Here is a 27,530-nt window from a genome sequence, read left to right as displayed (position 1 = left end):
GATAAACGATGACGCAATGAAGCAGCACGTCGGGCTCTGGGGCCTCATTTATAAAGGGATATACGCTAAAAAAATGGCGTATGCCAGTTTCTACGCAATGTTTGCGATTTATAAAATACTAACTTGACGGGAAAATGTGCGGTCCTCCACGCAAACTCTAACCCATGGTACGCACTAAGCACACAAACGGGAGAGACGAGAAACTGCAACACCGATGGCAGAAGGAAGAATGGAGAAATATGTGGAAATAATACCATAAATAAAATGTTACCTCTCATTTATCAAATATGAAGAATTGACATTGATTAAAGTCAACCTTAAAATTATTAAACAAACGCCTGTTTGAGACTCCTCAGTGCACACAAAAACATAACTTGGAGAAATAAATAAATACGGATATCTTATTTAAAACCACCTCGAATATGTTGTGTTAATGTTATGAAATGTTTTCTCATAAATGATGCGGTAAGCAGGAGGACAGAATAACGTCTAAACTGACGCCGTTTTGCATTTCTATAGGTTGTAGATACGAGCATGGTTTTATATACTATCACGTTTAATCGTGTGTGCAATGGTGTGTGAGGGGTTTACAGTTGGTTATGAACCTCAGAGCCCCATGGTAAACAGCGTCCAGCAGATGAAGGGAGTGAGCTGAGGCGTTCATGTACACAACATCCCCGTAGTCCAAGAGCGGGAAACATGTGGCAGCGACAAGCCGTTTCCTAGCACTTGTGGAGAAGCAGGCCTTGTTTCTAAAAAAGAATCCCAGTTTTAATTTCAGTTTCCTTAAAAGATAGTCAATCTTAGTAGTCATAGATAGTCAATAGTCAAGTTTCTGTAGGTGTGAACAGCTTCAATGGGGTTATGCTGGGCAGACATGATGCAGGGAAGAACAGTTGGTAACTTTTTCTTCTTGGAAAACAAGAAGTTGGGCTATAATATCTGCAGCTAGACGTAAGAAACAAGGGGGGAGATCGTCTGGGCCTGCTGATTTATTGGGGTCTAGGCCCTTTAGAGCCTTACAAACCTCCCCAACAGAGAAAAGGTCGAAGGAGAAAGTGTGGCTACTGGAAAAAGTTATGTAACATCTAATGTAAACATGAATGGACCAAGGATAGACCCCTGTGGAACCTCTTTCTGAGGGTAAAATGGCCTGAATGAGTACAGTCAGCATTGGTAATAGTTTATGGTTCAAAGCGACGCTCTATCTAGCTTATGTGAGACTAAAGGCTCAAAACACACACTTTTAGAAATCAGTAGGCTTTAGCTTGTTGTTCAATTACCACATATTTATAACATTTTTACATTTAAGTGACTGTGGTGCCTTGTTCTTTAGGGAGCTTTGTGTATGTTATTGCTGTTGGAAAAAATACAAGTTGACAACTTAAGTGCATGCATTTGAATATTATTGAGAACATTTGAACAACTTTTAAAATCCACACAACATCTTTTAACAGTGAGTTGTGTCAAACAGTCCACCTCACTCTTTCTGAACAGTCTCAGTGCACTAGTGAAGGTTTTCTCCCATGTGGTCTGGTTCTCTGAAACTCTTCTCAGAGTGAGCACAGACGTCAGGTTTTTCTCCAGTGTGGGTAGGCTGGTGGAGCTTCACACTGTATGAGTCACTGAACTCTTTCTCCCACTGGTCAAAGGAGTGGGTTCGCTGGTGGCTCTTCAATGAGCGTGAGTCTGCGAAACTTTTCTCACACTGGTCACAGGAGTAGGGTTTTTCTCCAGTGTGGGTTCGCTGGTGGCGCTTCAATGAGCATGAGTCCGTGAAACTTTTCTCACACTGGTCACAGGAGTAGGGTTTTTCTCCAGTGTGGGTTCGCTGGTGGACCTTCAATGAGTCTGACCGGTTAAAGCTCTTCTCACACTGGTCACAGGTGAAAGGTTTTTCTCCAGTGTGGGTTCGCTTGTGAATCGTCAAATAGCTTGACTGGCTAAAGCTCTTCTCACAGAGGTCACAGGAGTAGGGTTTTTCTCCAGTGTGGGTTCGCTGGTGGCTCTTCAATGAGCATGAGTCCGTGAAACTTTTCTCACAGAGGTCACAGGTGAAAGGTTTTTCTCCAGTGTGGGTTCGCTTGTGAATTGTCAAATAGCCTGACCGGCTAAAGCTCTTCTCACACTGGTCACAGGTGAAAGGTTTTTCTCTAGTGTGGGTACGTTTGTGGCGCTTCAATATCCCTGATCTGCAGAAACTCTTCTCACACTGGTCACAGGTGAAAGGTTTTTCTCCAGTGTGGATTCTCCGGTGGTGCTTCAATGAGCTTGACAGGCTAAAGCTCTTCTCACACTGGTCACAGGTGAAAGGTTTTTCTCCAGTGTGGGTTCGCAGGTGAATCTTCAAATCGCCTGACCTGCTAAAGCTCTTCTCACACTGGTCACAGGTGAAAGGTTTTTCTCTAGTGTGGGTACGTTTGTGGTGCTTCAATATCCCTGAACTCCAGAAACTCTTCTCACACTGGTCACAGGTGTGTGGTTTTCCTATCGTGGATGTAGACTGATGTTGATCCAGCTGTTCTCCGATGATACTCTTCTCCCCATCATCATAAAGTCTATCTGGGTCTTTGCAGGTCTCTTCCTATAAAACAAAACAATAAATCAACAGAGAAAGTGACACAAGTGTATTAGAGGACACATATGAATGTCTTGATGCAAGTTAAAAAATGGACGTGACAGAAGTAAAGTAAGGTTTTTAATGAAACCCGAGAATGCATTCTGACTCGTCGTTAGGGATGCCAGCGATTATTCGATTTTTCGAATATTCGTTACAGTCTCCATAATCGAAAATTATTTTTAAAATTCGATTTTATTTATATATATTTTTATTATTATTTATGTTTTTCTTTTTTTTCCTGGCTTAGTTTCAACCAAAATAATCGAATAATCGATTAATATTCGCCAGGGCTGTCCGATTTTCGAATTTGATCATGGTCAGTTTCTGGCATCCCTAATCGTCGTAGCCTAAAATACCGCTGAATAAAGGAAGAAGTATAAATACCTATTAACTTGATACAACAAAATAACAAAGACGCACTGATTGGTTGATTGAGTCGGACTGATTTGTTTTTTAAATAAATACAAAGGGGTTGGCTCTCACAGACACTAAAAGGGTTGAAGCACACAAACTCGTTTCATTGTTTTATAAATTAGTTAAATTCAGAGGTAGGAAGTACATTTACTCAGGTACTGTACTTCAGTTCAGAGGTAAATGGTGAACTTTTACTCCACTACATGTATTTAATACCTTTAGTTACTTTACAGATGTGGATGAATGATGTGAAATATAATCAAGTGTTAAATCAGACTTTAGTTCCACCTGGAGTAAATCCACAAGCTACCCTGCAGTATACAAAGTCATTCAAACTAGCTGCACCTTTACCAGCTTTGAGAACACTTTAATGATCAATCATTATAAAACATATCATATATATTATTCTGAAATGGACCAATCTGCACAATGACTACTTTTACTGTCGCTACTTTAAATATATTTTGATGCTAATACTTTTCTACTTTTCTGAGTACTTCTCCTTTTACTCAAGTACAAGATCCGAGTACTTCTCCCACCTCAGAGTAAATGTGAATGATCAGATGTTACCATCTCCTTGTATATGCTACTGTAGCTTTAGCACTCACTATTTGCTACAGGTGACTTCCTGTTTACATCTTTGATTGATTTTGCCAGATGTTTCCTAGCAACCAATATGATTCACTCAGTGTAACGAACGCTTTTTTAATTCTTCATTGTTTAAACTCAAATGCAACCATGTAAACAATTCTGAAAACTTAAATCAACAGGGCTCTAGACTGCTAAACTCTAAACAGAATTTCATTGTTTTCTACGGTGGCCCGGAAGTGCAAGACACCACAGCATTTCAGAAAACACCACAGCATTTCAGAAAACACAACAGCATTTTGCGTCGGGCCGAACCACGCCCCTTAGCTGTGATATAATGAGCATATACCACGGCCTGTCGTGAGCTATTGCTTAATGATATAACATGTCAGACACTGTGTTATTTTCAATCAATCCTAAAAGATAATTTGTTCAAACTAGCTCCACTCGCTTTAATTGCTCCTTTGAATGTAATTGTCCTCTGTGGTTTCCTACTCAACACATGTTTGTATTGTAATGCCACTCATATTTTATTTGTTATTGTATTTTAAGGTGACATTGAATGCTTTGAAAGGTGCCCTAAAATAAAGTGTATTATTGATCTTATATCTGTGCCTATATCACACTATTAATGTTCCTTATTTTAGACTGGGTTAATCCTGGTGTCAATAGGGAAGATCTGCACTGTTCTCTACGTAACATGTTCAGCAGAGCAGGTATTTCTCCTGTCAGATTTGGAACCCCCCCCCTTTCATTTTGTCCAGGATAGTCATACACTCAAGAAAATCACACTGGTGTTGCCTGTTCCCCTCTAGTTTGTGCTCACCAAAGCATTTTACTCTGGGCCCAGCAGGTGAAAAACTAAAGAGGGGGCTTCCAAATCCGGCAGAGAAGGTGCTGCCAGATATGGCACCCCCCCTACAACTTTGTCCAGGATAGTCACAACTTCACCAAAATCATACTGGTGTTGCCTGTTCCCCTCTAGATTATGCTCACCAAAGCATTTTACTCTGGGCCAAGCAGGTGAAAAACTTAAGAGGGGCTTCCATATCCGGCAGGCCAGGTGTTGTAGCTGCCGGATTTGGAAGCCCCCCTATATCTTTGTCCAGGATAGTCATAGACTCATCCCAAAATCACACTGGTGTTTGCTGTTTCCCTCTACTTTGTGCTCACAAAAGCATGTTACTCTGGGCCCAGCAGGTGAAAAATTATAGGGGGGGCTTCCATATCCGGCAGCCAGCCACAACACCTTCTCTGCCGGATATGGAAGCCCCTCTTTAGTTTTGTACCTGCTGGGCCCAGAGTAAAATGCTTTGGTGAGCATAAACTAGAGAGGAACAGGCAACACCAGTGTGATTTGGTGAAATTGTGACTATCCTGGACAAAGATATAGGGGGGGCTTCCAAATCCGGCAGCTTCCAACACCTGGTCTGCCGGATATGGAAGCCCCTCTTTCGTTTTTTACCTGCTGGGCCCAGAGTAATATGCTTTTTGCGAGCACAAACTAGAGGGGAACAGGCAACACCAGTGTGATTTTGGTGAGTCTATGACCATCCTGGACAAAGATATAGGGGGGCTTCCAAATCCGGCAGCTACAACATCTTCTCTGCCGGATATGGAAGCCCCTCTTTCGTTTTTTACCTGTTGGGCCCAGAGTAAAATGCTTTTGTGAGCACACACTAGAGGGGAACAGGCAACACCAGTGTGATTTTGGTGACGGTGTGACCTTCCTGGACAAAGTTGTAGGGGGGGGTGCCATATCTGGCAGGAGAAATACCTGCTCTGCTGAACATGTTATGTAGAGAACAGTGCAGATCTTCCCTATTGACACCAGGATTAACCCAGTCTAAAATAAGGAACATTAATAGCGTGATATAGGCACAGATATAAGATCAATAATAAACTTTATTTCAGGGCACCTTTCAAAACATTCAATGTCACCTTAAAATAAAATAAAAAATAAAATATGAGTGGCATTACAATACAAAAATGTGTTGAGTAGGAAACCACAGAGGACAATTACATTCAAAGGAGCAATTAAAGCGAGTGAGCTAGTTTGAACAAATTATCTTTTAGGCTTGATTGAAAATAACACAGTGTCTTACATTATCATATATGTTATATCATTACTGTTATATCATTGCTTACTATTCGTGGTTATCAGACACTTAAACAACAGCGAAGGTTTTAAGAAATAGGACTATACTGACAAATGACATCTTATCCTTTCATTGTCTTTCCTTAAAACGAGCAACCTTGCAATTGTATGCACATTATTTATTCAGCCGTTTGCTGTTTAATCTGATGTGAAATATATCATTCAAAAGAGAGAAAACATTTTGAAAACTAGGCGAAGCTCAATACAGCCGATGACGTCACCTGTGCGCGTCCCCGCGAACAGGGCTTCAATCTACGGCAAGGCTTCAACCTACGGCAATAACACCTGCCCTGAAAACGCGTTGGTGTGAAAGGGGCATAAGCTCCGGAATCCGGTTCTTTTCAAGCACCAAAAAGTTGTCGGTCTAGAAAGCAAGCACCGCATACGTCACGCTTATGTCGGAGGCGGGGGGCAGGGGCAACAGTTTTGTAATGTTATACCATAGTAATTAATGCTGCAAAGCTGGGTATTTTGAGCTTGGCGCATGCAGAGGCGACAACAGCTAGCTCTAATAGGACGTATTTACCTTCTTTCTCCTACCGAATCGTCGTTGAAGTTGATGATTGTAAAGAAGTCATGAATGTAGCATGTACAGGGATGCAAACTTGTCACCTTTCGGCGAAATTCGCCGTTTTGAATCCAAAATAGGTAGTTTGTGTGATTCATGTAGATCTGCAATAAAAATATGTTTGGGGTATGGGGGGGGGGTCTGGGACCCGGAGTAATCTGCGGCCGCGAGCTGTTATGTGCCATCATGACACGCATGGTGTTCTTTTTTTATATATTATAATGAAGCGCGAGCTGTGTGCTAGAGTCTTCCTGCCTGTCGGCTCTGCTCATGGATGTATAATAAGGCTCTGCTGCTCCGGGATGAGGGTCTAGCTTCAGCAGCTACATTACCTACGGGTGCGTTTGTTAATATTAACTGTGCGGGGTCCGGAGTCACTGTGGCACAGACTGGACCGCTGGTGAATAGCTGTTAGAACGGGGCCGTTCAGGTGTTCAAATCAGAGCTCCCTGTCGGAGCGGCAGAGCGTGATGTGCACTGAAAAGTTTTCCTGTCGCAATATTATCGTTGAGCTAGCTACTAGCATACATTGTCACTATCTGCTAACGTTAGCTTTAGCCTTCGTTTTCAAATAGCTTTTTCATAGGCTATAAACGGAGGTGGTATAAGTATATATCTTGTACTTGAGTAAAAGTAGAAGTACTCAGATCTTGTACTAGAGTAAAAGTAGAAGTACTCAGGTCTTGTTCTTGAGTAAAAGTACTCAGATCTTGTACTTGAGTAAAGTAGAAGTACTCAGGTCTTGTACTTGAGTAAAAGTAGAAGTACTCATGTCTTGTACTTGAGTAAAAGTAGAAGTACTCAGGTCTTGTACTTGAGTAAAAGTAGAAGTACTCAGGTCTTGTACTTGAGTAAAAGTAGAAGTACTCATGTCTTGTACTTGAGTAAAAGTAGAAGTACTCAGGTCTTGTACTTGAGTAAAAGTAGAAAGTAGGAAGTCCTGCATTCAAAATGTTCCTCAAGTAAAAGTCAAAAAGTATTCTCATCAAAATATAGTTCAAGTAGCGACAGTAAAAGTAGTCATTGTGCAGATTGGTCCATTTCAGAATAATATATATGATATGTTTTATAATGATTGATCATGAAAGTGTTCTCAAAGCTGGTAAAGGTGCAGCTAGTTTGAATGACTTTGTATACTGCAGGGTAGCCTTGTGAATTTACTCCAGGTGGAACTAAAGTCTGATTTAACACTTGATTATATTTCACATCATTCATCCACATCTGTAAAGTAACTAAAGGTATTAAATACATGTAGTAGTACACCATTTACCTCTGAACTGTAGTGGAGTAGAAGAACAAAGTAGCAACACATTGAAATACTTAAATAAAGTATCTCAAAATTGTACCCAAGTATAGTCCTTGTTGAGTTTATGAACTTAGTTTACTTTACAAACCACTGGCTATACAGATAGAAAGACTAAGCTTGCACAGAGGCATGAAAATACATTTTCAAAATGCTCAACAGTGCTGCCAAAATTATAAACTGACTGCTACACAATTCAAATAAATGCTTTTATATACATTTCTATTAGATGTGACTCTTTGGCGTTTCTGTTATTAACTGCTTTAGTTGTTCCGACTGCTAAAATCCTGTTATTCCTCATTTTAAAAGCCGATATTCCGTGGGGTCGGGGGGCTCGGATCCTTTGTCACCTTTTTCATACCTGATGAGTTTGCATCCCTGATGTAACGACTGTAAAGTTGGTAGTAAAAGGGTCCCATGTGTTCCATTTAGTTTCGACAGAGCAAAACCAAAACGAGTAGCGCTTCAATACAATCGGCCATTGTTGTTGTTGTCGATGTGAGGGGTTTCCGCGCGGTTTGGCTCTATGAAGCAGGCACGCAAACGGTTACGTCATGACGCAAAACGAAGACGCAATGACGCAGCACCAGTCGGGCTCTGGGGCCTCATTTATAAGGGATATACGCTCAAAAAAATGGCGTACGCCAGTTTCTACGCAATGTTTTGCGATTTACAAAATACTAACTTGACGGGGAAAATGGTGCAGTCCCTCCCAATGGATGTATAATAAGAAGGGTCCTCCACGCAAACTCTAACCCATGAGTACGCACTAAGCACACAAAACGGGAGAGACGAGAAACTGCGAACAACCGTTGGCCAGAAGGAAGAATGGAGAGAAATATGTGGAAATAATACCATAAAGAAAATGTTACCTGGTCTTATTTATCAAATATGAAGAATTTATTTTCAAAACATTGATTAAAGCCAATCATTTAAAAAGGATTAAACAAAACGCCTGTTTGAGACTCCTCAGTGCACACAAAAAAATATAACTTGGAGAAATAAATAAATAACGGATATTTATTTAAAACCACCTCGAATATGTTGTGTTAATGTTCTGTAAAATGTTTTCTCATAAATGAATGCGGTAAGCAGGAGGAAAGAATAACGTCTAAACTGACGCCGTTTTGCATTTCTATAGGTTGTAGATACGAGCATGGTTTTATATACGTTTAAATCGTGTTTATATGCCGTTTGCCAAGACTTGATAAGTCGCTCGTAAAACACAGGAGTGTATGGAAACTAAGGAACACCATATGTGGGTAAATTGTACAGCTAATATAACACAACACATTAGTTGTATTTCCTTTAACTGGTGAATTATGGATATATAGTTGCTGATCGACAGCTGGAACACAAACCACCAAATACAACAAAAATAATTCAGATCCAGTCGTCATGACTCCACTCCGGAGGGATTCCCCGATCATTTCTTACAGTTTCTCATCAAGGGGGTGTCTGCTGTCCTCGGGACAAACACAACTGCCTGAGGAAGGTTATGTGGTATTTTTTTTGTCATTAACTTTTTCCTGCGATCTTCTTCATGCAGTCAGTCAAAATGAATGAATGAATGGGCGTTATTTGACTATTTATAGGCAAATATGGGCGTTACGAGTCGACTGTGATTTATAAAGGGAAACAGGGCGTAGGAAGTGCCGTACGCACTTCCCTCTCCGGTACGCAATGTTTTGTGAATCGGAAAATAGCGGAAAATGTCTGGACCTATTTTTTTTGCTTTGTCCTACGCAGTGGCGACTGGTCATTAGCTGACTAGTGTCAGCAGAAAGTATTACAAATAATGATTACAAAAATGCAAAAAAATAAATAAAAAAATATATAAAATATATTTTAAGATCATGTTAATCATCTGATTCGTCTGTACATTGCTGTTTTAGTCTGTGTTCTTCTAATTAGTGTGTCTACAGTCACAGTGTGTGCCTATTGAAGCTGTTTAGAGCCATGTGGGACAAAACCTGATATGCCGCTTCCCTCTCGCTGTGAAGTCAACGGTGACTGTAAAAACTTCACTGCGCATGCTCAGAGTATTTTGTAATGAAATGTGTGTGGCAAAAAAATAATGACCAGAGGGGGGCATGGAGCTACCATCCCCGCCATACGTCATCTCAAATCATTCAGAGCTGATTGGCTGTAAGTACGTGTGCCGCGAAAAGTGTGCTGTGTGAAGAGGAAGACGAGAGAGCTGCAGGGGCGCGTCCTAAAACCAGGAAGTAAGCACAAAAAAGCAATGAGATTTCTCCAGAGGATTTTAGAAAATAGCTCGAAATAAGATCTGTGGGAAACGTACCTGTTAGATAAATGCACGTTTTGATTAGCCGATAACATCCACATGTCTACCCTACTTATATAATTTTTTTATCATAAATCTATGGATTAGATTTATGGATAGACTTTGAAACTACAAGAACATAAGGATGACTTTTACAAAAAAGTAATAGAAATGTTTGTCCAGAAGGATAGGCAAATGGACTTCATCTTCAAGTCAAGGTAAGACCGCCATTTTATTGAAAAATGGGATCTTACTAAGAGAAGAACAATTCAATATTTAAATGATAAAATGACATTTTTTGGGTATCCTTTTGTTGAACTGTCCTGTTTAAAATTAATCGAAGCATCAGACAAAAAAAGCTTTTGAAAATAATATTATATTTTGGTTTAGGTCAAAATATAATATTTGTAAACCTGAAGAGTCAGTGCCAGTGCCTCACCAGCCATGAACCTCACTGCACGTCACTGCAGAAGCTTATATATAGACATCTAAGTTTTTTGTGCCCCACCACTTTTGTACATATAAAAACGCCACTGGTCCTACGTAAGCAACCTTTCCACGTCAATCTTACGCAAGGCGTTATAAATGAGGCCCCTGATCAGTGGTAACACTTTTTTCCCAAGCTCCGTGCATACTGAGGGGGACGGACAGAGTGATGTAATTTTGAGATCGGAGTCTATAGCTGTACTGTTTGTGTGATATGTAGAGGGGCAGCAGTCCAAGCATAGCGGTATAGATTAATTTGTACCAGTGCAGAGATCTGCCGATTGATAGTGAATGTCCAGTTAACTAAAGAGTACAGTGTGCAATGGTGTGTGAGGGGTTTACAGTTGGTTATGAACCTCAGAGCCCCATGGTAAACAGCGTCCAGCAGATGAAGGGAGTGAGCTGAGGCGTTCATGTACACAACATCCGCCGTAGTCCAAGAGCGGGAAACATGTTGGCAGCTCCAAGCCGTTTCCTAGCACTTGTGGAGAAGCAGGCCTTGTTTTCTAAAAAAGAATCCCAGTTTTAAATATCAGTTTCCTTAAAGATAGTCCAATCTTAGTAGTCATAGATAGTCAATAGTCAAGTTTCTGTAGGTGTGAAAAGCTTCAATGGGGTTATGCTGGGCAGACAGGATGCGAGGAAGAACAGTTGGTAACTTTTTCTTCTTGGAAAACAACATGACTTTTGTCTTGTCTGAATTCAACACCAACCTGAGGTGGAAAAGGTGTGACTGTAAAGTGTCAAAAGCAGACTGCAGACGTTCAAATGCAAGGGCGGCAGTGCTAGCACAACAGTATAGATCAGTATCATCTGCATATATATGTACAGAGGCATCAATATTTTGATGCACCATCATTTATATAAATTGTAAACAGGGTGGGTCCCAAGACCGAACCTTGAGGAACACCTCTGGGCACATTAAGAAAGCTTGAGGAGAGACCGCTGAATTGTACACATTGCTTGCAATTTGAAAGATAGTTTGAAAACCACCAACAGCTAGGTCAGACAGGCCTATATGGGATAACTTCTGGCATAAAATGCCATGGTCCACAGTATCAAATGCCTTGGATAAGACTATAAAAAGGGCAGCACAGTAGCTCTTTGCGTCCAAGCCTTCACAATGTCATTCACTACTTTCAAAGCAGCTGTTACTGTACTGTGCTGCTTCCTAAAGCCTGACTGGTGAGGAGATAGAATGTTGTTCAAGCTTAAATATTCTTTGATTTGATCATTCACCAGCCTTTCAAGTACTTTAGCTAAAATAGAGAGCTTGGAAATTGGTCTGTAATTATTCATCAGCATGGAATCACCACCTTTCAATAAGGGGAGAACATTTGCAGTTTTCCAAACATCTGGAATGACATTGTTTGTTATAGAAAGATTAAAAAACATGACACACTGGTTGGGCTATAATATCTGCAGCTAGACGTAAGAAACAAGGGGGGAGATCGTCTGGGCCTGCTGATTTATTGGGGTCTAGGCCCTTTAGAGCCTTAACAAACCTCCCCAACAGAGAAAAGGTCGAGGAGAAAGTGTGGCTACTGGAAAAAGTTATGTAACATCTAATGTAAACATGAATGGACCAAGGATAGACCCCTGTGGAACCTCTTTCTGAGGGTAAAATGGCCTGAATGAGTACAGTCAGCATTGGTAATAGTTTATGGTTCAAAGCGACGCTCTATCTAGCTTATATGAGACTAAAGGCTCAATACACACACTTTTAGAAATCAGTAGGCTTTAGCTTGTTGTTCAATTACCACATATTTATAACATTATTACATTTAAGTGACTGTGGTGCCTTGTTCTTTAGGGAGCTTTGTGTGTGTTTTTGCTGTGGAAAAAAATACAAGTTGCAAACTGAAGTGCAATGCATTTGAATATTATTGAGAACATTTGAAACAACTTTTAAAATCCCACACAACATCTTTTAACAGTGAGTTGTGTCAAACAGTCCACCTCACTCTTTCTGAACAGTCTCAGTGCACTAGTGAAGGTTTTCTCCCATGGTGGTCTGGTTCTCTGAAACTCTTCTCAGATACCCCTTTCACACCAACGGTGTTTCAGGGCCGGTTCGGTGCTGGTGCTTGAAAAGCACCGGGTTTTCCTGTTCACAGACCGCAGCGGAGCAGCGTCATAGCTCCGGAATCCGTTCGTTTCGAGCACCAAAAAGTTGTCCGTCTAGAAGCAAGAACCGCATACGTCACCTAACGTCGGAGGGGGGGCGAGATTAACCTGAGCTAACCTTAAGGCGAGTACGGCAAATAAAAGTTGTAACAAGCATTAGTGCTGAGCAAGAGTGACTAGACGCAACCCACAAACACTTGTTAAAAAAAACACACTTTATAAAGTGCAGGCAACACTAACCAGGCTTCGTGTGATTCTGTTTATTTGTACCTTACTTTGACCATCCGTTCGCTGTTATTGATCATTGTGGAGAGCAGGCAGACCGTTTGTTATTATAGCAGCTATCGGATGGAATCAATACATGGGCTGCACAGGTTGTCATGTCCCGACTATCACAAGTAGAAATCATAATGAAAAATACGTCGGTAAAAATTGCCTGTAGAAAACTGCCTTAGCAAGTAGTCCGTTTAGCTTCGGTTGCTATGGCTAACATCACCCATGTTATACCAGAGAAACTTTCATAACGCGTTGTGTGATGCCAAACAGCGTCAATTCAGACTGACACCAACAGCGTCAATTCAGACTGACACACATTCACTTAAGGGGAACTGGGGATATGTATCAGCTGCTTGGTGTGACAGTCAGACAGTGAATACTTTAGAGCCGTGTGAGCTAACCCGGAGCTAACGGGAGAATACACTCCGGTTGAAGAGCAGACCGGCCAGCACTGCAGCGGTCGGTAAATGCCGCTGAAACACATTAATAAACAATGAACCACGGCACTCTGGGAGAAAAGTATAAGGTTGGAGAAGTCGTTATTTAATTTAATCTGGCTTCGTATGATTAAAAGCAACGCAGTCCCCGGCCCGTTGTTGTTGTGAAGTGAGCTCCGGCGTTGGGGAGAAACTCAGCGACGTAAACTGTGACGTCATGACGCAGCAGCGGCAGCACCAGTCGGGCTCTGAGCGGTGTGAAAAGAGCCGGCGCTAAACCGAAGAACCGGTTCTGAACCAGAAAAGCTCTAGCACGGAGCTTGAACCGGAGTTGCGTTGGTGTGAAAGGGGCAAGAGTGAGCACAGACGTCAGGTTTTTCTCCAGTGTGGGTAGGCTGGTGGAGCTTCACACTGTATGAGTCACTGAACTCTTTCTCCCACTGGTCAAAGGAGGGGTTCGCTGGTGGCTCTTCAATGAGCGTGAGTCTGCGAAACTTTTCTCACACTGGTCACAGGAGTAGGGTTTTTCTCCAGTGTGGGGTTCGCTGTGGCGCTTCAATGAGCATGAGTCCTTGAAACTTTCTCACACTGGGTCACAGGAGCAGGGTTTTTCTCCAGTGTGGGTTCGCTGGTGGCCTTCAATGAGTCTGACCGTTAAAGCTCTTCTCACACTGGTCACAAGGTGAAAGGTTTATTCTACTCCAGTGTGGGTTCGCTTGTGAATCGTCAAATAGCTTGACTGGCTAAAGCTCTTCTCACAGAGGTCACAGAGTAGGGTTTTTCTCCAGTGTGGGGTTCGCTGGTGGCTCTTCATGAGCATGAGTCCCGTGAAACTTTTCTCACAGAGGTCACAGGTGAAAGGTTTTTCTCCAGTGTGGGTTCGCTTGTGAATCGTCAAATAGCCTGACGGGCTAAAGCTCTTCTCACACTGGTCACAGGTGAAAGGTTTTTCTCTAGTGTGGGGTACGTTTGTGGCTCTTCAAATATCCCTGATCTGCAGAAACATCTTCTCACCATACTGGTCACAGGTGAAAGGTGTTTCTCCAGTGTGGGTTCGCAGGTGAATCTTCAATAGCCTGACCTGCTAAAGCTCTTCTCACACTGGTCCCAGGAGTAGGGTTTTTTCTCCAGTGTGGGTTCGCTGGTGAAATCTTCAAAATCGCCTGAAAACCTGCTAAAGCTCTTCTCACACTGGTCACAGGGTGAAAGGTTGTCTCTAGTGTGGGGTACGTTTGTGGTGCTTCAATATCCCTGAACTCCAGAAACTCTTCTCACAACTGGTCACAGGTGTGTGGTTTCCTATCGTGGATGTAGACTGATGTTGATCCAGCTGTTCTCACGATGATACTCTTCTCCCCATCATCATAAAGTCTATCTGGGTCTTTGGCAGGCTCTTGCCTATAACAAAACAATAAATCAACAGAGAAAGTGACACAAGTGTATTAGAGGACACATATGAATGTCTTGATGCAAGTATTAAAATGGACGTGACAGAAGTAAAGTAAAGGTTTTTAATGAAACCCGAGAATGCATTCTGACTCGTCGTTAGGGATGGCCAGCGATTATTCGATTTTTCGAATATGCGTTACAGTCTCCATAATCGAAAATTATTTTTAAATTCGATTTTATTTATATATATTTTTTATTATTATTTATGTTTTTCTTTTTTTTCCTGGCTTAGTTTCAACCAAAATAATCGAATAATCGATTAATATTCGCCAGGGCTGTCCGATTTTCGAATTTGATCATGGTCAGTTTTCTGGCATCCCTAATCGTCGTAGCCTAAATACCGCTGAATAAAGGCAGAAGTATAAATACCTATTAACTTGATACAACAAAATAACCAAAGACGCACTGATTGGTTGATTGAGTCGGACTGATTTGTTTTTTAAATAAATACAAAGGGGTTGGCTCTCACAGACACTAAAAGGGTTTGAAAGCAACAACACTCGTTTCATTGTTTTAATAAATTAGTTAAAATTCAGAGGTAGGAAGTACATTTACTCAGGTACTAGTACATTCAGTTCAGAGGTACATGGTGACCTTTTACTCCACTACATGTATTTATACCTTTAGTTACTTTACAGATGTGGATGAATGATGTGAAATATAATCAAGTGTTAAATCAGACTTTAGTTCCACCTGGAGTAAATCCACAAGCTACCCTGCAGTATACAAAGTCATTCAAACTAGTGCACCTTTACCAGCTTTGAGAAACACTTTAATGATCAATCATTATAAAACATATCATATATATTATTCTGAAATGGACCAATCTGCACAATGACTACTTTTACTGTCGCTACTTTAAATATATTTTGATGATAATACTTTTCTACTTTTCTGAGTACTTCTCCTTTTACTCAAGTACAAGATCTGAAGTACTTCTCCCACCTCAGAGTAAATGTGAATGATCAGATGTTACCATCTCCTTGTATATGCTACTGTAGCTTTAGCACTCACTATTTGCTACAGGTGACTTCCTGTTTACATCTTTGATTGATTTTGCCAGATGTTCCTAGCAACCCAATATGTTCACTTCAGTGTAACGAACGCTTTTTAATTCTTCATTGTTTAAACTCAAATGCAACCATGTAAACAATTCTGAAAACTTAAATCAACAGGGCTCTAGACTGCTAAACTCTAAACAGAATTTCATTGTTTTCTACGGTGGCCCGGAAGTGCAAGACACCACAGCATTTCAGAAAACACCACAGCATTTCAGAAAACACCACAGCATTTCAGAAAACACCACAGCATTTTGCGTCGGGCCGAACCACGCCCCTTAGCTGTGATATAATGAGCATATACAACGGCCTGTCGTGAGCTATTGCTTAATGATATAACATGTCAGACACTGTGTTATTTTCAATCAATCCTAAAAGATAATTTGTTCAAACTAGCTCCACTCGCTTTAATTGCTCCTTTGAATGTAATTGTCCTCTGTGGTTTCCTACTCAACACATGTTTGTATTGTAATGTCACTCATATTTTATTTGTTATTGTATTTTAAGGTGACATTGAATGCTTTGAAAGGTGCCCTAAAATAAAGTGTATTATTGATCTTATATCTGTGCCTATATCACACTATTAATGTTCCTTATTTTAGACTGGGTTAATCCTGGTGTCAATAGGGAAGATCTGCACTGTTCTCTACGTAACATGTTCAGCAGAGCAGGTATTTCTCCTGTCAGATTTGGAACCCCCCCCTTTCATTTTGTCCAGGATAGTCATACACTCAAGAAAATCACACTGGTGTTGCCTGTTCCCCTCTAGTTTGTGCTCACCAAAGCATTTTACTCTGGGCCCAGCAGGTGAAAAACTAAAGAGGGGCTTCCAAATCCGGCAGAGAAGGTGCTGCCAGATATGGCCCCCCCTACAACTTTGTCCAGGATAGTCACAACTTCACCAAAATCATACTGGTGTTGCCTGTTCCCCTCTAGATTATGCTCACCAAAGCATTTTACTCTGGGCCAAGCAGGTGAAAAACTTAAGAGGGGCTTCCATATCCGGCAGGCCAGGTGTTGTAGCTGCCGGATTTGGAAGCCCCCCTATATCTTTGTCCAGGATAGTCATAGACTCACCAAAATCACACTGGTGTTTGCTGTTTCCCTCTACTTTGTGCTCACAAAAGCATGTTACTCTGGGCCCAGCAGGTGAAAAATTATAGGGGGGCTTCCATATCCGGCAGCCAGCCACAACACCTTCTCTGCCGGATATGGAAGCCCCTCTTTAGTTTTGTACCTGCTGGGCCCAGAGTAAAATGCTTTGGTGAGCATAAACTAGAGAGGAACAGGCAACACCAGTGTGATTTTGGTGAAATTGTGACTATCCTGGACAAAGATATAGGGGGGCTTCCAAATCCGGCAGCTCCAACACCTGGTCTGCCGGATATGGAAGCCCCTCTTTCGTTTTTTACCTGCTGGGCCCAGAGTAATATGCTTTTGCGAGCACAAACTAGAGGGGAACAGGCAACACCAGTGTGATTTTGGTGAGTCTATGACCATCCTGGACAAAGATATAGGGGGGCTTCCAAATCCGGCAGCTACAACATCTTCTCTGCCGGATATGGAAGCCCCTCTTTCGTTTTTTACCTGTTGGGCCCAGAGTAAAATGCTTTTGTGAGCACACACTAGAGGGGAACAGGCAACACCAGTGTGATTTTGGTGACGGTGTGACCTTCCTGGACAAAGTTGTAGGGGGGGTGCCATATCTGGCAGGAGAAAAACCTGCTCTGCTGAACATGTTATGTAGAGAACAGTGCAGATCTTCCCTATTGACACCAGGATTAACCCAGTCTAAAATAAGGAACATTAATAGCGTGATATAGGCACAGATATAAGATCAATAATAAACTTTATTTCAGGGCACCTTTCAAAACATTCAATGTCACCTTAAAATAAAATAAAAAATAAAATATGAGTGGCATTACAATACAAAAATGTGTTGAGTAGGAAACCACAGAGGACAATTACATTCAAAGGAGCAATTAAAGCGAGTGGAGCTAGTTTGAACAAATTATCTTTTAGGCTTGATTGAAAATAACACAGTGTCTTACATTATCATATATGTTATATCATTACTGTTATATCATTGCTTACTATTCGTGGTTATCAGACACTTAAACAACAGCGAAGGTTTTAAGAAATAGGACTATACTGACAAATGACATCTTATCCTTTCATTGTCTTTCCTTAAAACGAGCAACCTTGCAATTGTATGCACATTATTTATTCAGCCGTTTGCTGTTTAATCTGATGTGAAATATATCATTCAAAAGAGAGAAAACATTTTGAAAACTAGGCGAAGCTCAATACAGCCGATGACGTCACCTGTGCGCGTCCCCGCGAACAGGGCTTCAATCTACGGCAAGGCTTCAACCTACGGCATAACACCTGCCCTGAAAACGCGTTGGTGTGAAAGGGGCATAAGCTCCGGAATCCGGTTCTTTTCAAGCACCAAAAAGTTGTCGGTCTAGAAAGCAAGCACCGCATACGTCACGCTTATGTCGGAGGCGGGGGCAGGGGCAACAGTTTTTAATGTTATACCATAGTAATTAATGCTGCAAAGCTGGGTATTTTGAGCTTGGCGCATGCAGAGGCGAACAACAGCTAGCTCTAATAGGACGTATTTACCTTCTTTCTCCTACCGAATCGTCGTTGAAGTTGATGATTGTAAAGAAGTCATGAATGTAGCATGTACAGGGATGCAAACTTGTCACCTTTCGGCGAAATTCGCCGTTTTGAATCCAAAATAGGTCTGGGACCCGGAGTAATCTGCGGCCGCGAGCTGTTATGTGCCATCATGACACGCATGGTGTTCTTTTTTTATATATTATAATGAAGCGCGAGCTGTGTGCTAGAGTCTTCCTGCCTGTCGGCTCTGCTCATGGATGTATAATAAGGCTCTGCTGCTCCGGGATGAGGGTCTAGCTTCAGCAGCTACATTACCTACGGGTGCGTTTGTTAATATTAACTGTGCGGTCCGGAGTCAGTGTGGCACAGACTGGACCGCTGGTGAACAGCTGTTAGAACGGGCCGTTCAGGTGTTCAAATCAGAGCTCCCTGTCGGAGCGGCAGAGCGTGATGTGCACTGAAAAGTTTTCCTGTCGCAATATTATCGTTGAGCTAGCTAACTAGCATACATTGTCACTATCTGCTAACGTTAGCTTTAGCCTTCGTTTTCAAATAGTTTTTTTCATAGGCTATAAACGGAGGTGGTATAAGTATATATCTTGTACTTGAGTAAAAGTAGAAGTACTCAGATCTTGTACTAGAGTAAAAGTAGAAGTACTCAGGTCTTGTTCTTGAGTAAAAGTAGAAGTACTCAGATCTTGTACTTGAGTAAAAGTAGAAGTACTCAGGTCTTGTACTTGAGTAAAAGTAGAAGTACTCAGGTCTTGTACTTGAGTAAAAGTAGAAGTACTCATGTCTTGTACTTGAGTAAAAGTAGAAGTACTCAGGTCTTGTACTTGAGTAAAAGTAGAAGTAGAAGTCCTGCATTCAAAATGTTCCTCAAGTAAAAGTCAAAAAGTATTCTCATCAAAATATAGTTCAAGTAGCGACAGTAAAAGTAGTCATTGTGCAGATTGGTCCATTTCAGAATAATATATATGATATGTTTTATAATGATTGATCATGAAAGTGTTCTCAAAGCTGGTAAAGGTGCAGCTAGTTTGAATGACTTTGTATACTGCAGGGTAGCTTGTGAATTTACTCCAGGTGGAACTAAAGTCTGATTTAACACTTGATTATATTTCACATCATTCATCCACATCTGTAAAGTAACTAAAGGTATTAAATACATGTAGTAGTACACCATTTACCTCTGAACTGTAGTGGAGTAGAAGAACAAAGTAGCAACACATTGAAATACTTAAATAAAGTATCTCAAAATTGTACCCAAGTATAGTCCTTGTTGAGTTTATGAACTTAGTTACTTTACACCACTGGCTATACAGATAGAAAGACTAAGCCTTGCACAGAGGCATGAAAATACATTTTCAAAATGCTCAACAGTGCTGCCAAAATTATAAACTGACTGCTACACAATTCAAATAAATGCTTTTATACATTTCTATTAGATGTGACTCTTTGGCGTTTCTGTTATTAACTGCTTTAGTTGTTCCGACTGCTAAAATCCTGTTATTCCTCATTTTAAAGCCGATATTCCGTGGGGTCGGGGGGCTCGAATCCTTGTCACCTTTTTCATACCTGATGAGTTTGCATCCCTGATGTAACGACTGTAAAGTTGGTAGTAAAGGGTCCCATGTGTTCCATTTAGTTTCGACAGAGCAAAACCAAAACGAGTAGCGCTTCAATACAATCGGCCATTGTTGTTGTTGTCGATGTGAGGGGTTTCCGCGCGGTTTGGCTCTATGAAGCAGGCACGCAAACGGTTACGTCATGACGCAAAAACGATGACGCAATGACGCAGCACCAGTCGGGCTCTGGGGCCTCATTTATAAAGGGATATACGCTCAAAAAATGGCGTACGCCAGTTTCTACGCAATGTTTGCGATTTACAAAATACTAACTTGACGGGAAAATGTGCAGTCCTCCCATGGATGTATAATAAGAAGGGTCCTCCACGCAAACTCTAACCCATGGTACGCACTAAGCACACAAACGGGAGAGACGAGAAACTGCGACACCGTTGGCAGAAGAAGGAAGAATGGAGAAATATGTGGAAATAATACCATAAATAAAATGTTACCTCATTTATCAAATATGAAGAATTTATTTTCAAACATTGATTAAAGCCAATCTTAAAATGATTAAACAAACGCCTGTTTGAGACTCCTCAGTGCACACAAAAACATATAACTTGGAGAAATAAATAAATACGGATATGTTATTTAAAACCACCTCGAATATGTTGTGTTAATGTTATGAAATGTTTTCTCATAAATGATGCGGTAAGCAGAGGACAGAATAACGTCTAAACTGACGCCGTTTTGCATTTCTATAGGTTGTAGATACGAGCATGGTTTTATATACTATCACGTTTAATCGTGTTTTATGCCGTTTGCCAAGACTTGATAAGTCGCTCGTAAAACACAGGAGGTATGGAAACTAAGAACACCATATGTGGTAAATTGTACAGCTAATATAACACAACACATTAGTTGTATTTCCTTTAACTGGTGAATTATGGATATATAGTTGCTGATCGACAGCTGGAACACAAACCACCAAATACAACAAAAATAATTCAGATCCAGTCGTCATGACTCCACTCCGGAGGGATTCCCCGATCATTTCTTACAGTTTCTCATCAAGGGGGTGTCTCCTGTCCTCGGGACAAACACACTGCCTGAGGAAGGTTATGTGTATTTTTTTTGTCATTAACTTTTTTCCTGCGATCTTCTTCATGCAGTCAGTCAAAATGAATGAATGAATGGGCGTTTATTTGACTATTTATAGGCAAATATGGGCGTTACGAGTCGACTGTGATTTATAAAGGGAAACAGGCGTAGGAAGTGCCGTACGCACTTCCCTCTCCGGTACGCAATGTTTTGTGAATCGAAAAATAGCGGAAAATGTCTGGACCTATTTTTTTGCTTTGTCCTACGCAGTGGCGACTGGTCATTAGCAGGTGGGGCACAGACCTAGTGTCAGCAGAAAGTATTACAAATAATGATTACAAAAATGCAAAAAATAAATAAAAAAATATATAAAATATTTTAAGATCATGTTTAATCATCTGATTCGTCTGTACATTGCTGTTTTAGTCTGTGTTCTTCTAATTAGTGTGTCTACAGTCACAGTGTGTGCCTATTGAGCTGTTTAGAGCCATGTGGGACAAAACCTGATTATGCCCCTCCTCTCGCTGTGAAGTCAACGGTGACTGTAAAAACTTCACTGCGCATGCTCAGAGTATTTTGTAATGAAATGTGTGTGGCAAAAAAATAATGACCAGAGGGGCATGGAGCTACCATCCCCACCATACGTCATCTCAAATCATTCAGAGCTGATTGGCTGTAAGTACGTGTGCCGCGAAAAGTGTGCTGTGTGAAGAGGAGACGAGAGAGCTGCAGGGGCGCGTCCTAAAACCAGGAAGTAAGCACAAAAAAGCAATGAGATTTCTCCAGAGGATTTTAGAAAATAGCTCGAAATAAGATCTGTGGGAAACGTACCTGTTAGATAAATGCACGTTTTGATTAGCCGGATAACATCCACATGTCTACCCTACTTATATAATTTTTTTATCATAAATCTATGGATTAGATTTATGATAGACTTTTGAAACTACAAGAACATAAGGAGGACTTTTACAAAAAAGTAATAGAAATGTTTGTCCAGAAGGATAGGCAAATGGACTTCATCTTCAAGTCAAGGTAAGACCGCCATTTTATTGAAAATGGGATCTTACTAAGAGAGAACAATTCAATATTTAAATGATAAAATGACATTTTTTGGGTATCCTTTTGTTGAACTGTCTGTTTAAAATTAATCGAAGCATCAGACAAAAAAAGCTTTTGAAAATAATATATATTTTGGTTTAGGTCAAAATATAATATTTGTAAACCTGAAGAGTCAGTGCCAGTGCCTCACCAGCCATGAACCTCACTGCACGTCACTGCAGAAGCTTATATATGACATCTAAGTTTTTTGTGCCCCACCACTTTTGTACATATAAAAACGCCACTGGTCCTACGTAAGCAACCTTCCCACGTCAATCTTACGCAAGGCGTTATAAATGAGGCCCCTGATCAGTGGTAACACTTTTTTCCCAAGCTCCGTGCATACTGAGGGGACGGACAGAGTGATGTAATTTTGAGATCGTAGTCTATAGCTGTACTGTTTGTGTGATATGTAGAGGGGCAGCAGTCCAAGCATAGCGGTATAGATTAATTTGTACCAGTGCAGAGATCTGCGCATTGATAGTGATGTCCAGTTAACTAAAGAGTACAGTGTGCAATGGTGTGTGAGGGGTTTACAGTTGGTTATGAACCTCAGAGCCCCATGGTAAACAGCGTCCAGCAGATGAAGGGAGTGAGCTGAGGCGTTCATGTACACAGCATCCCCGTAGTCCAAGAGCGGGAAACATGTGGCAGCTCCAAGCCGTTTCCTAGCACTTGTGGAGAAGCAGGCCTTGTTTCTAAAAAAGAATCCCAGTTTTAATATCAGTTTCCTTAAAAGATAGTCAATCTTAGTAGTCATAGATAGTCAATAGTCAAGTTTCTGTAGGTGTGAAAAGCTTCAATGGGGTTATGCTGGGCAGACATGATGCAGGGAAGAACAGTTGGTAACTTTTTCTTCTTGGAAAACAACATGACTTTTGTCTTGTCTGAATTCAACACCAACCTGAGGTGGAAAAGGTGTGACTGAAAAGTGTCAAAAGCAGACTGCAGACGTTCAAATGCAAGGGGCAGCAGTGCTAGCACAACAGTATAGATCAGTATCATCTGCATATATATGTACAGAGGCATCAATATTTTGATGCACATCATTTATATAAATTGTAAACAGGGTGGGTCCCAAGACCGAACCTTGAGGAACACCTCTGGGCACATTAAGAAAGCTTGAGGAGAGACCGCTGAATTGTACACATTGCTTGCAATTTGAAAGATAGTTTGAAAACCAACCAACAGCTAGGTCAGACAGGCCTATATGGGATAACTTCTGGCATAGAATGCCATGGTCCACAGTATCAAATGCCTTGGATAAGACTATAAAAAGGGCAGCACAGTAGCTCTTTGCGTCCAAGCCTTCAACAATGTCATTCACTACTTTCAAAGCAGCTGTTACTGTACTGTGCTGCTTCCTAAAGCCTGACTGGTGAGAGAGATAGAATGTTGTTCAAGCTTAAATATTCTTTGATTTGATCATTCACCAGCCTTTCAAGTACTTTAGCTAAAATAGAGAGCTTGGAAATTGGTCTGTAATTATTCATCAGCATGGAATCACCACCTTTCAATAAGGGGAGAACATTTGCAGTTTTCCAAACATCTGGAATGACATTGTTTGTTATAGAAAGATTAAAAACATGACACACTGGTTGGGCTATAATATCTGCAGCTAGACGTAAGAAACAAGGGGGGAGATCGTCTGGGCCTGCTGATTTATTGGGGTCTAGGCCCTTTAGAGCCTTACAAACCTCCCCAACAGAGAAAAGGTCGAAGGAGAAAGTGTGGCTACTGGAAAAAGTTATGTAACATCTAATGTAAACATGAATGGACCAAGGATAGACCCCTGTGGAACCTCTTTCTGAGGGTAAAATGGCCTGAATGAGTACAGTCAGCATTGGTAATAGTTTATGGTTCAAAGCGACGCTCTATCTAGCTTATGTGAGACTAAAGGCTCTATACACACACTTTTAGAAATCAGTAGGCTTTAGCTTGTTGTTCAATTACCACATATTTATAACATTATTACATTTAAGTGACTGTGGTGCCTTGTTCTTTAGGGAGCTTTGTGTGTGTTTTTGCTGTGGAAAAAAATACAAGTTGACAACTGAAGTGCATGCATTTGAATATTATTGAGAACATTTGAACAACTTTTAAAATCCACACAACATCTTTTAACAGTGAGTTGTGTCAAACAGTCCACCTCACTCTTTCTGAACAGTCTCAGTGCACTAGTGAAGGTTTTCTCCCATGTGGTCTGGTTCTCTGAAACTCTTCTCAGAGTGAGCACAGACGTCAGGTTTTTCTCCAGTGTGGGTAGGCTGGTGGAGCTTCACACTGTATGAGTCACTGAACTCTTTCTCCCACTGGTCAAAGGAGTGGGTTCGCTGGTGGCGCTTCAATGAGCGTGAGGCCGTGAAACTTTTCTCACACTGGTCACAGGAGTAGGGTTTTTCTCCAGTGTGGGTTCGCTGGTGGACCTTCAATGAGCCTGACTGGCTAAAGCTCTTCTCACACTGGTCACAGGAGTAGGGTTTTTCTCCAGTGTGGGTTCGCTTGTGAATCTTCAATCGCCTGACTGGCTAAAGCTCTTCTCACACTGGTCAGGAGGAGTAGGGTTTTTCTCCAGTGTGGGTTCGCTGGTGACCTTCAAATCGCCTGACTGGCTAAAGCTCTTCTCACACTGGTCACAGGAGTAGGGTTTTTCTCCAGTGTGGGTTCGCTGGTGGACCTTCAATGAGCCTGACTGGCTAAAGCTCTTCTCACACTGGTCACAGGAGTAGGGTTTTCTCCAGTGTGGGTTCGCTTGTGAGTCGTCAAAGCCTGACTGGCTAAAGCTCTTCTCACACTGGTCACAGGAGTAGGGTTTTTCTCCAGTGTGGGTTCGCAGGTGAATCTTCAAATCGCCTGACTGGCTAAAGCTCTTCTCACACTGGTCACAGGTGAAAGGTTTTTCTCTAGTGTGGGTACGTTTGTGGTGCTTCAAAGTCCCTGAACTCCAGAAACTCTTCTCACACTGGTCACAGGTGTATGGTTTTCCTATCGTGGCTGTAGACTGATGTTGATCCAGCTGTTCTCCGATGATACTCTTCTCCCCATCATCATAAAGTCTATCTGGGTCTTTGCAGGTCTCTTCCTATAAAACAAAACAATAAATCAACAGAGAAAGTGACACAAGTGTATTAGAGGACACATATGAATGTCTTGATGCAAGTTAAAAATGGACGTGACAGAAGTAAAGTAAGGTTTTTAATGAAACTCGAGAATGCATTCTGACTCGTCGTAGCCTAAAATACCACTGAATAAAGGAAGAAGTATAAATACCTATTAACTTGATACAACAAAATAACAAAGACGCACTGATTGGTTGATTGATTCGGACTGATTTGTTTTTTAAATAAATACAAAGGGGTTGGCTCTCACAGACACTAAAAGGGTTGAAGCACACAAACTCGTTTCATTGTTTTATAAATTAGTTATAGTATCCAGGTATCACTAGCTATTCAAATATCTACACCGTGAATTTGAAAATAATGAAAATTAAATGATCACATTATATCAGTAAATTCAGAGGTAGGAAGTACATTTACTCAGGTACTTGTACTTAAGTACAATTTTGAGGTACTCCATTTTATGTCACCTTGTACTTCTACTCCACTACAGTTCAGAGGTAAATGGTGTACTTTTACTCCACTACATGTATTTGAATACCTTTAGTTACTTCACAGATGTGGATGAATGATGTGAAATATAATCAAGTGTTAAATCAGACTTTAGTTCCACCTGGAGTAAATTCACAAGCTACCCTGCAGTATACAAAGTCATTCAAACTAGCTGCACCTTTACCAGCTTTGAGAACACTTTAATGATCAATCATTATAAAACATATCATATATATTATTCTGAAATGGACCAATCTGCACAATGACTACTTTTACTGTCGCTACTTTCACTATATTTTGATGATAATACTTTTCTACTTTTACTTGAGGAACATTTTGAATTCAGGACTTTTACTGTAACAGAGTATTCCTACACTCTGGTACTTCTACTTTTACTAAGTACAAGATCTGAGTACTTCTACTTTTACTCAAGATCTGAGTACTTCTCCTTTTACTCAAGTACAAGACCTGAGTACTTCTACTTTTACTCAAGTACAAGACCTGAGTACTTCTACTTTTACTCAAGTACAAGACCTGAGTACTTCTACTTTTACTCAAGTACAAGATCTGAGTACTTCTACTTTTACTCAAGTACAAGATCCGAGTACTTCTCCTTTTACTCAAGTACAAGATCTGAGTACTTCTACTTTTACTCAAGTACAAGATCTGAGTACTTCTCCCACCTCAGAGTAAATGTGAATGATCAGATGTTACCATCTCCTTGTATATGCTACTGTAGCTTTAGCACTCACTATTTGCTACAGGTGACTTCCTGTTTACATCTTTGATTGATTTTGCCAGATGTTTCCTAGCAACCAATATGATTCACTCAGTATAACGAACGCTTGTTCAATTCTTCATTGTTTAGACTCAAATGCAACCATGTAAACAATTCTGAAAACTTAAATCAACAGGACTCTAGACTGCTAAACTTTAAACATAATTTCATTGTTTTCACTCAAATATGAATAATTATTTAACCAGGATTTTCACTTTTCATTTCATTTCAAACCTTTATTTATCCAGGTGTATCCCATTGAGATCATTGATCTCTTTTTCAAGGGAGACCTGCTCAAGTAGGTTCCACATGAAACATAAAAACTTTTAAAAGTTAAAGTAACTTACCTCTGCTGATGAACTCTTTCTGCTGCTTGTGTTATCGTCTACCTGAAGTTCAGCCATCTGCAATAACAGAGATTACCACATTACTTATTAGCAAACCACAGGAATTAAAATAAACATTTAGTGTTTTTCTAAATGTTAACATTGAGACCATTAATTTGACAAAACAATCACTACCACAAAGCTCAAAGAGAGATGGAGTCCATCCAGTTCCACACTTGCACATCTGACACAAAATAGAGACATATCTTGTTGTGCTTTAGTTTGTGCATTTTTTAAATAAATGCAGCTTTAAAATGAGGTAAAGCTATATATTACAAATATAAATAAAGACAATAAATCAGTCTTACTTGTGCAGAGGAAGCAGGTCATACATTTCAGTCCCAGTATCCAACATGCAGAACAACAAACTCTATTTTCATTAAATATCTAAATAAGTTTGAAAGAGTAAAATAAATCTCCCTCTGCCAGCCAAACAATAGCTCCCGTAAACATCACATAGAAACGACCCAGCTGCAGAAACGCTGTTTTTCTTACCGTTGATGTGTGAAAGTAGTTTCGATAACTCGTGCCGGTTGACGGACGTCTTCACGTGGGTCAGGTTTGAAAGATGCACTGGTGTTTCCATGGT

General features: G+C 40.8%; 2 protein-coding genes across 3 annotated transcripts; both read right to left on the bottom strand.

Moving 5' to 3' along the window:
* Nucleotides 1-1,388: 1,388 nt before the first annotated feature.
* LOC117487180 (gastrula zinc finger protein xLCGF3.1-like) lies at nt 1,389-20,120 on the bottom strand. Of its 2 annotated transcripts, none has more exons than XM_034135836.1 (2): nt 19,978-20,120; nt 1,389-2,584 (listed from the first exon to the last, which is right to left on the bottom strand). In XM_034135836.1, exons 1-2 carry the CDS (start codon nt 20,041-20,043, stop codon nt 1,508-1,510), a joined length of 1,143 nt encoding a protein of 380 aa, XP_033991727.1. In that variant the 5' UTR covers nt 20,044-20,120; the 3' UTR covers nt 1,389-1,507. The 2 variants fall into 2 exon arrangements, with proteins under 2 accessions (XP_033991727.1, XP_033991728.1); XM_034135837.1 differs by lacking the exon at nt 19,978-20,120 and adding an exon at nt 8,013-8,156.
* A 4,107-nt stretch (nt 20,121-24,227) lies between these two features.
* LOC117487181 (zinc finger protein 239-like) lies at nt 24,228-26,965 on the bottom strand. The gene is made up of 3 exons (XM_034135838.1): nt 26,903-26,965; nt 24,763-25,251; nt 24,228-24,679 (listed from the first exon to the last, which is right to left on the bottom strand). Exons 1-3 carry the CDS (start codon nt 26,957-26,959, stop codon nt 24,347-24,349), a joined length of 879 nt encoding a protein of 292 aa, XP_033991729.1. The 5' UTR covers nt 26,960-26,965; the 3' UTR covers nt 24,228-24,346.
* Between the last annotated feature and the right edge of the window lie 565 nt (nt 26,966-27,530).

Source organism: Trematomus bernacchii, unplaced genomic scaffold, assembly GCF_902827165.1.
Source record: "Trematomus bernacchii unplaced genomic scaffold, fTreBer1.1, whole genome shotgun sequence".
Taxonomy (NCBI): Eukaryota; Metazoa; Chordata; class Actinopteri; order Perciformes; family Nototheniidae; genus Trematomus; species Trematomus bernacchii.
This window is presented reverse-complemented; position numbering and strand designations above follow the sequence as displayed.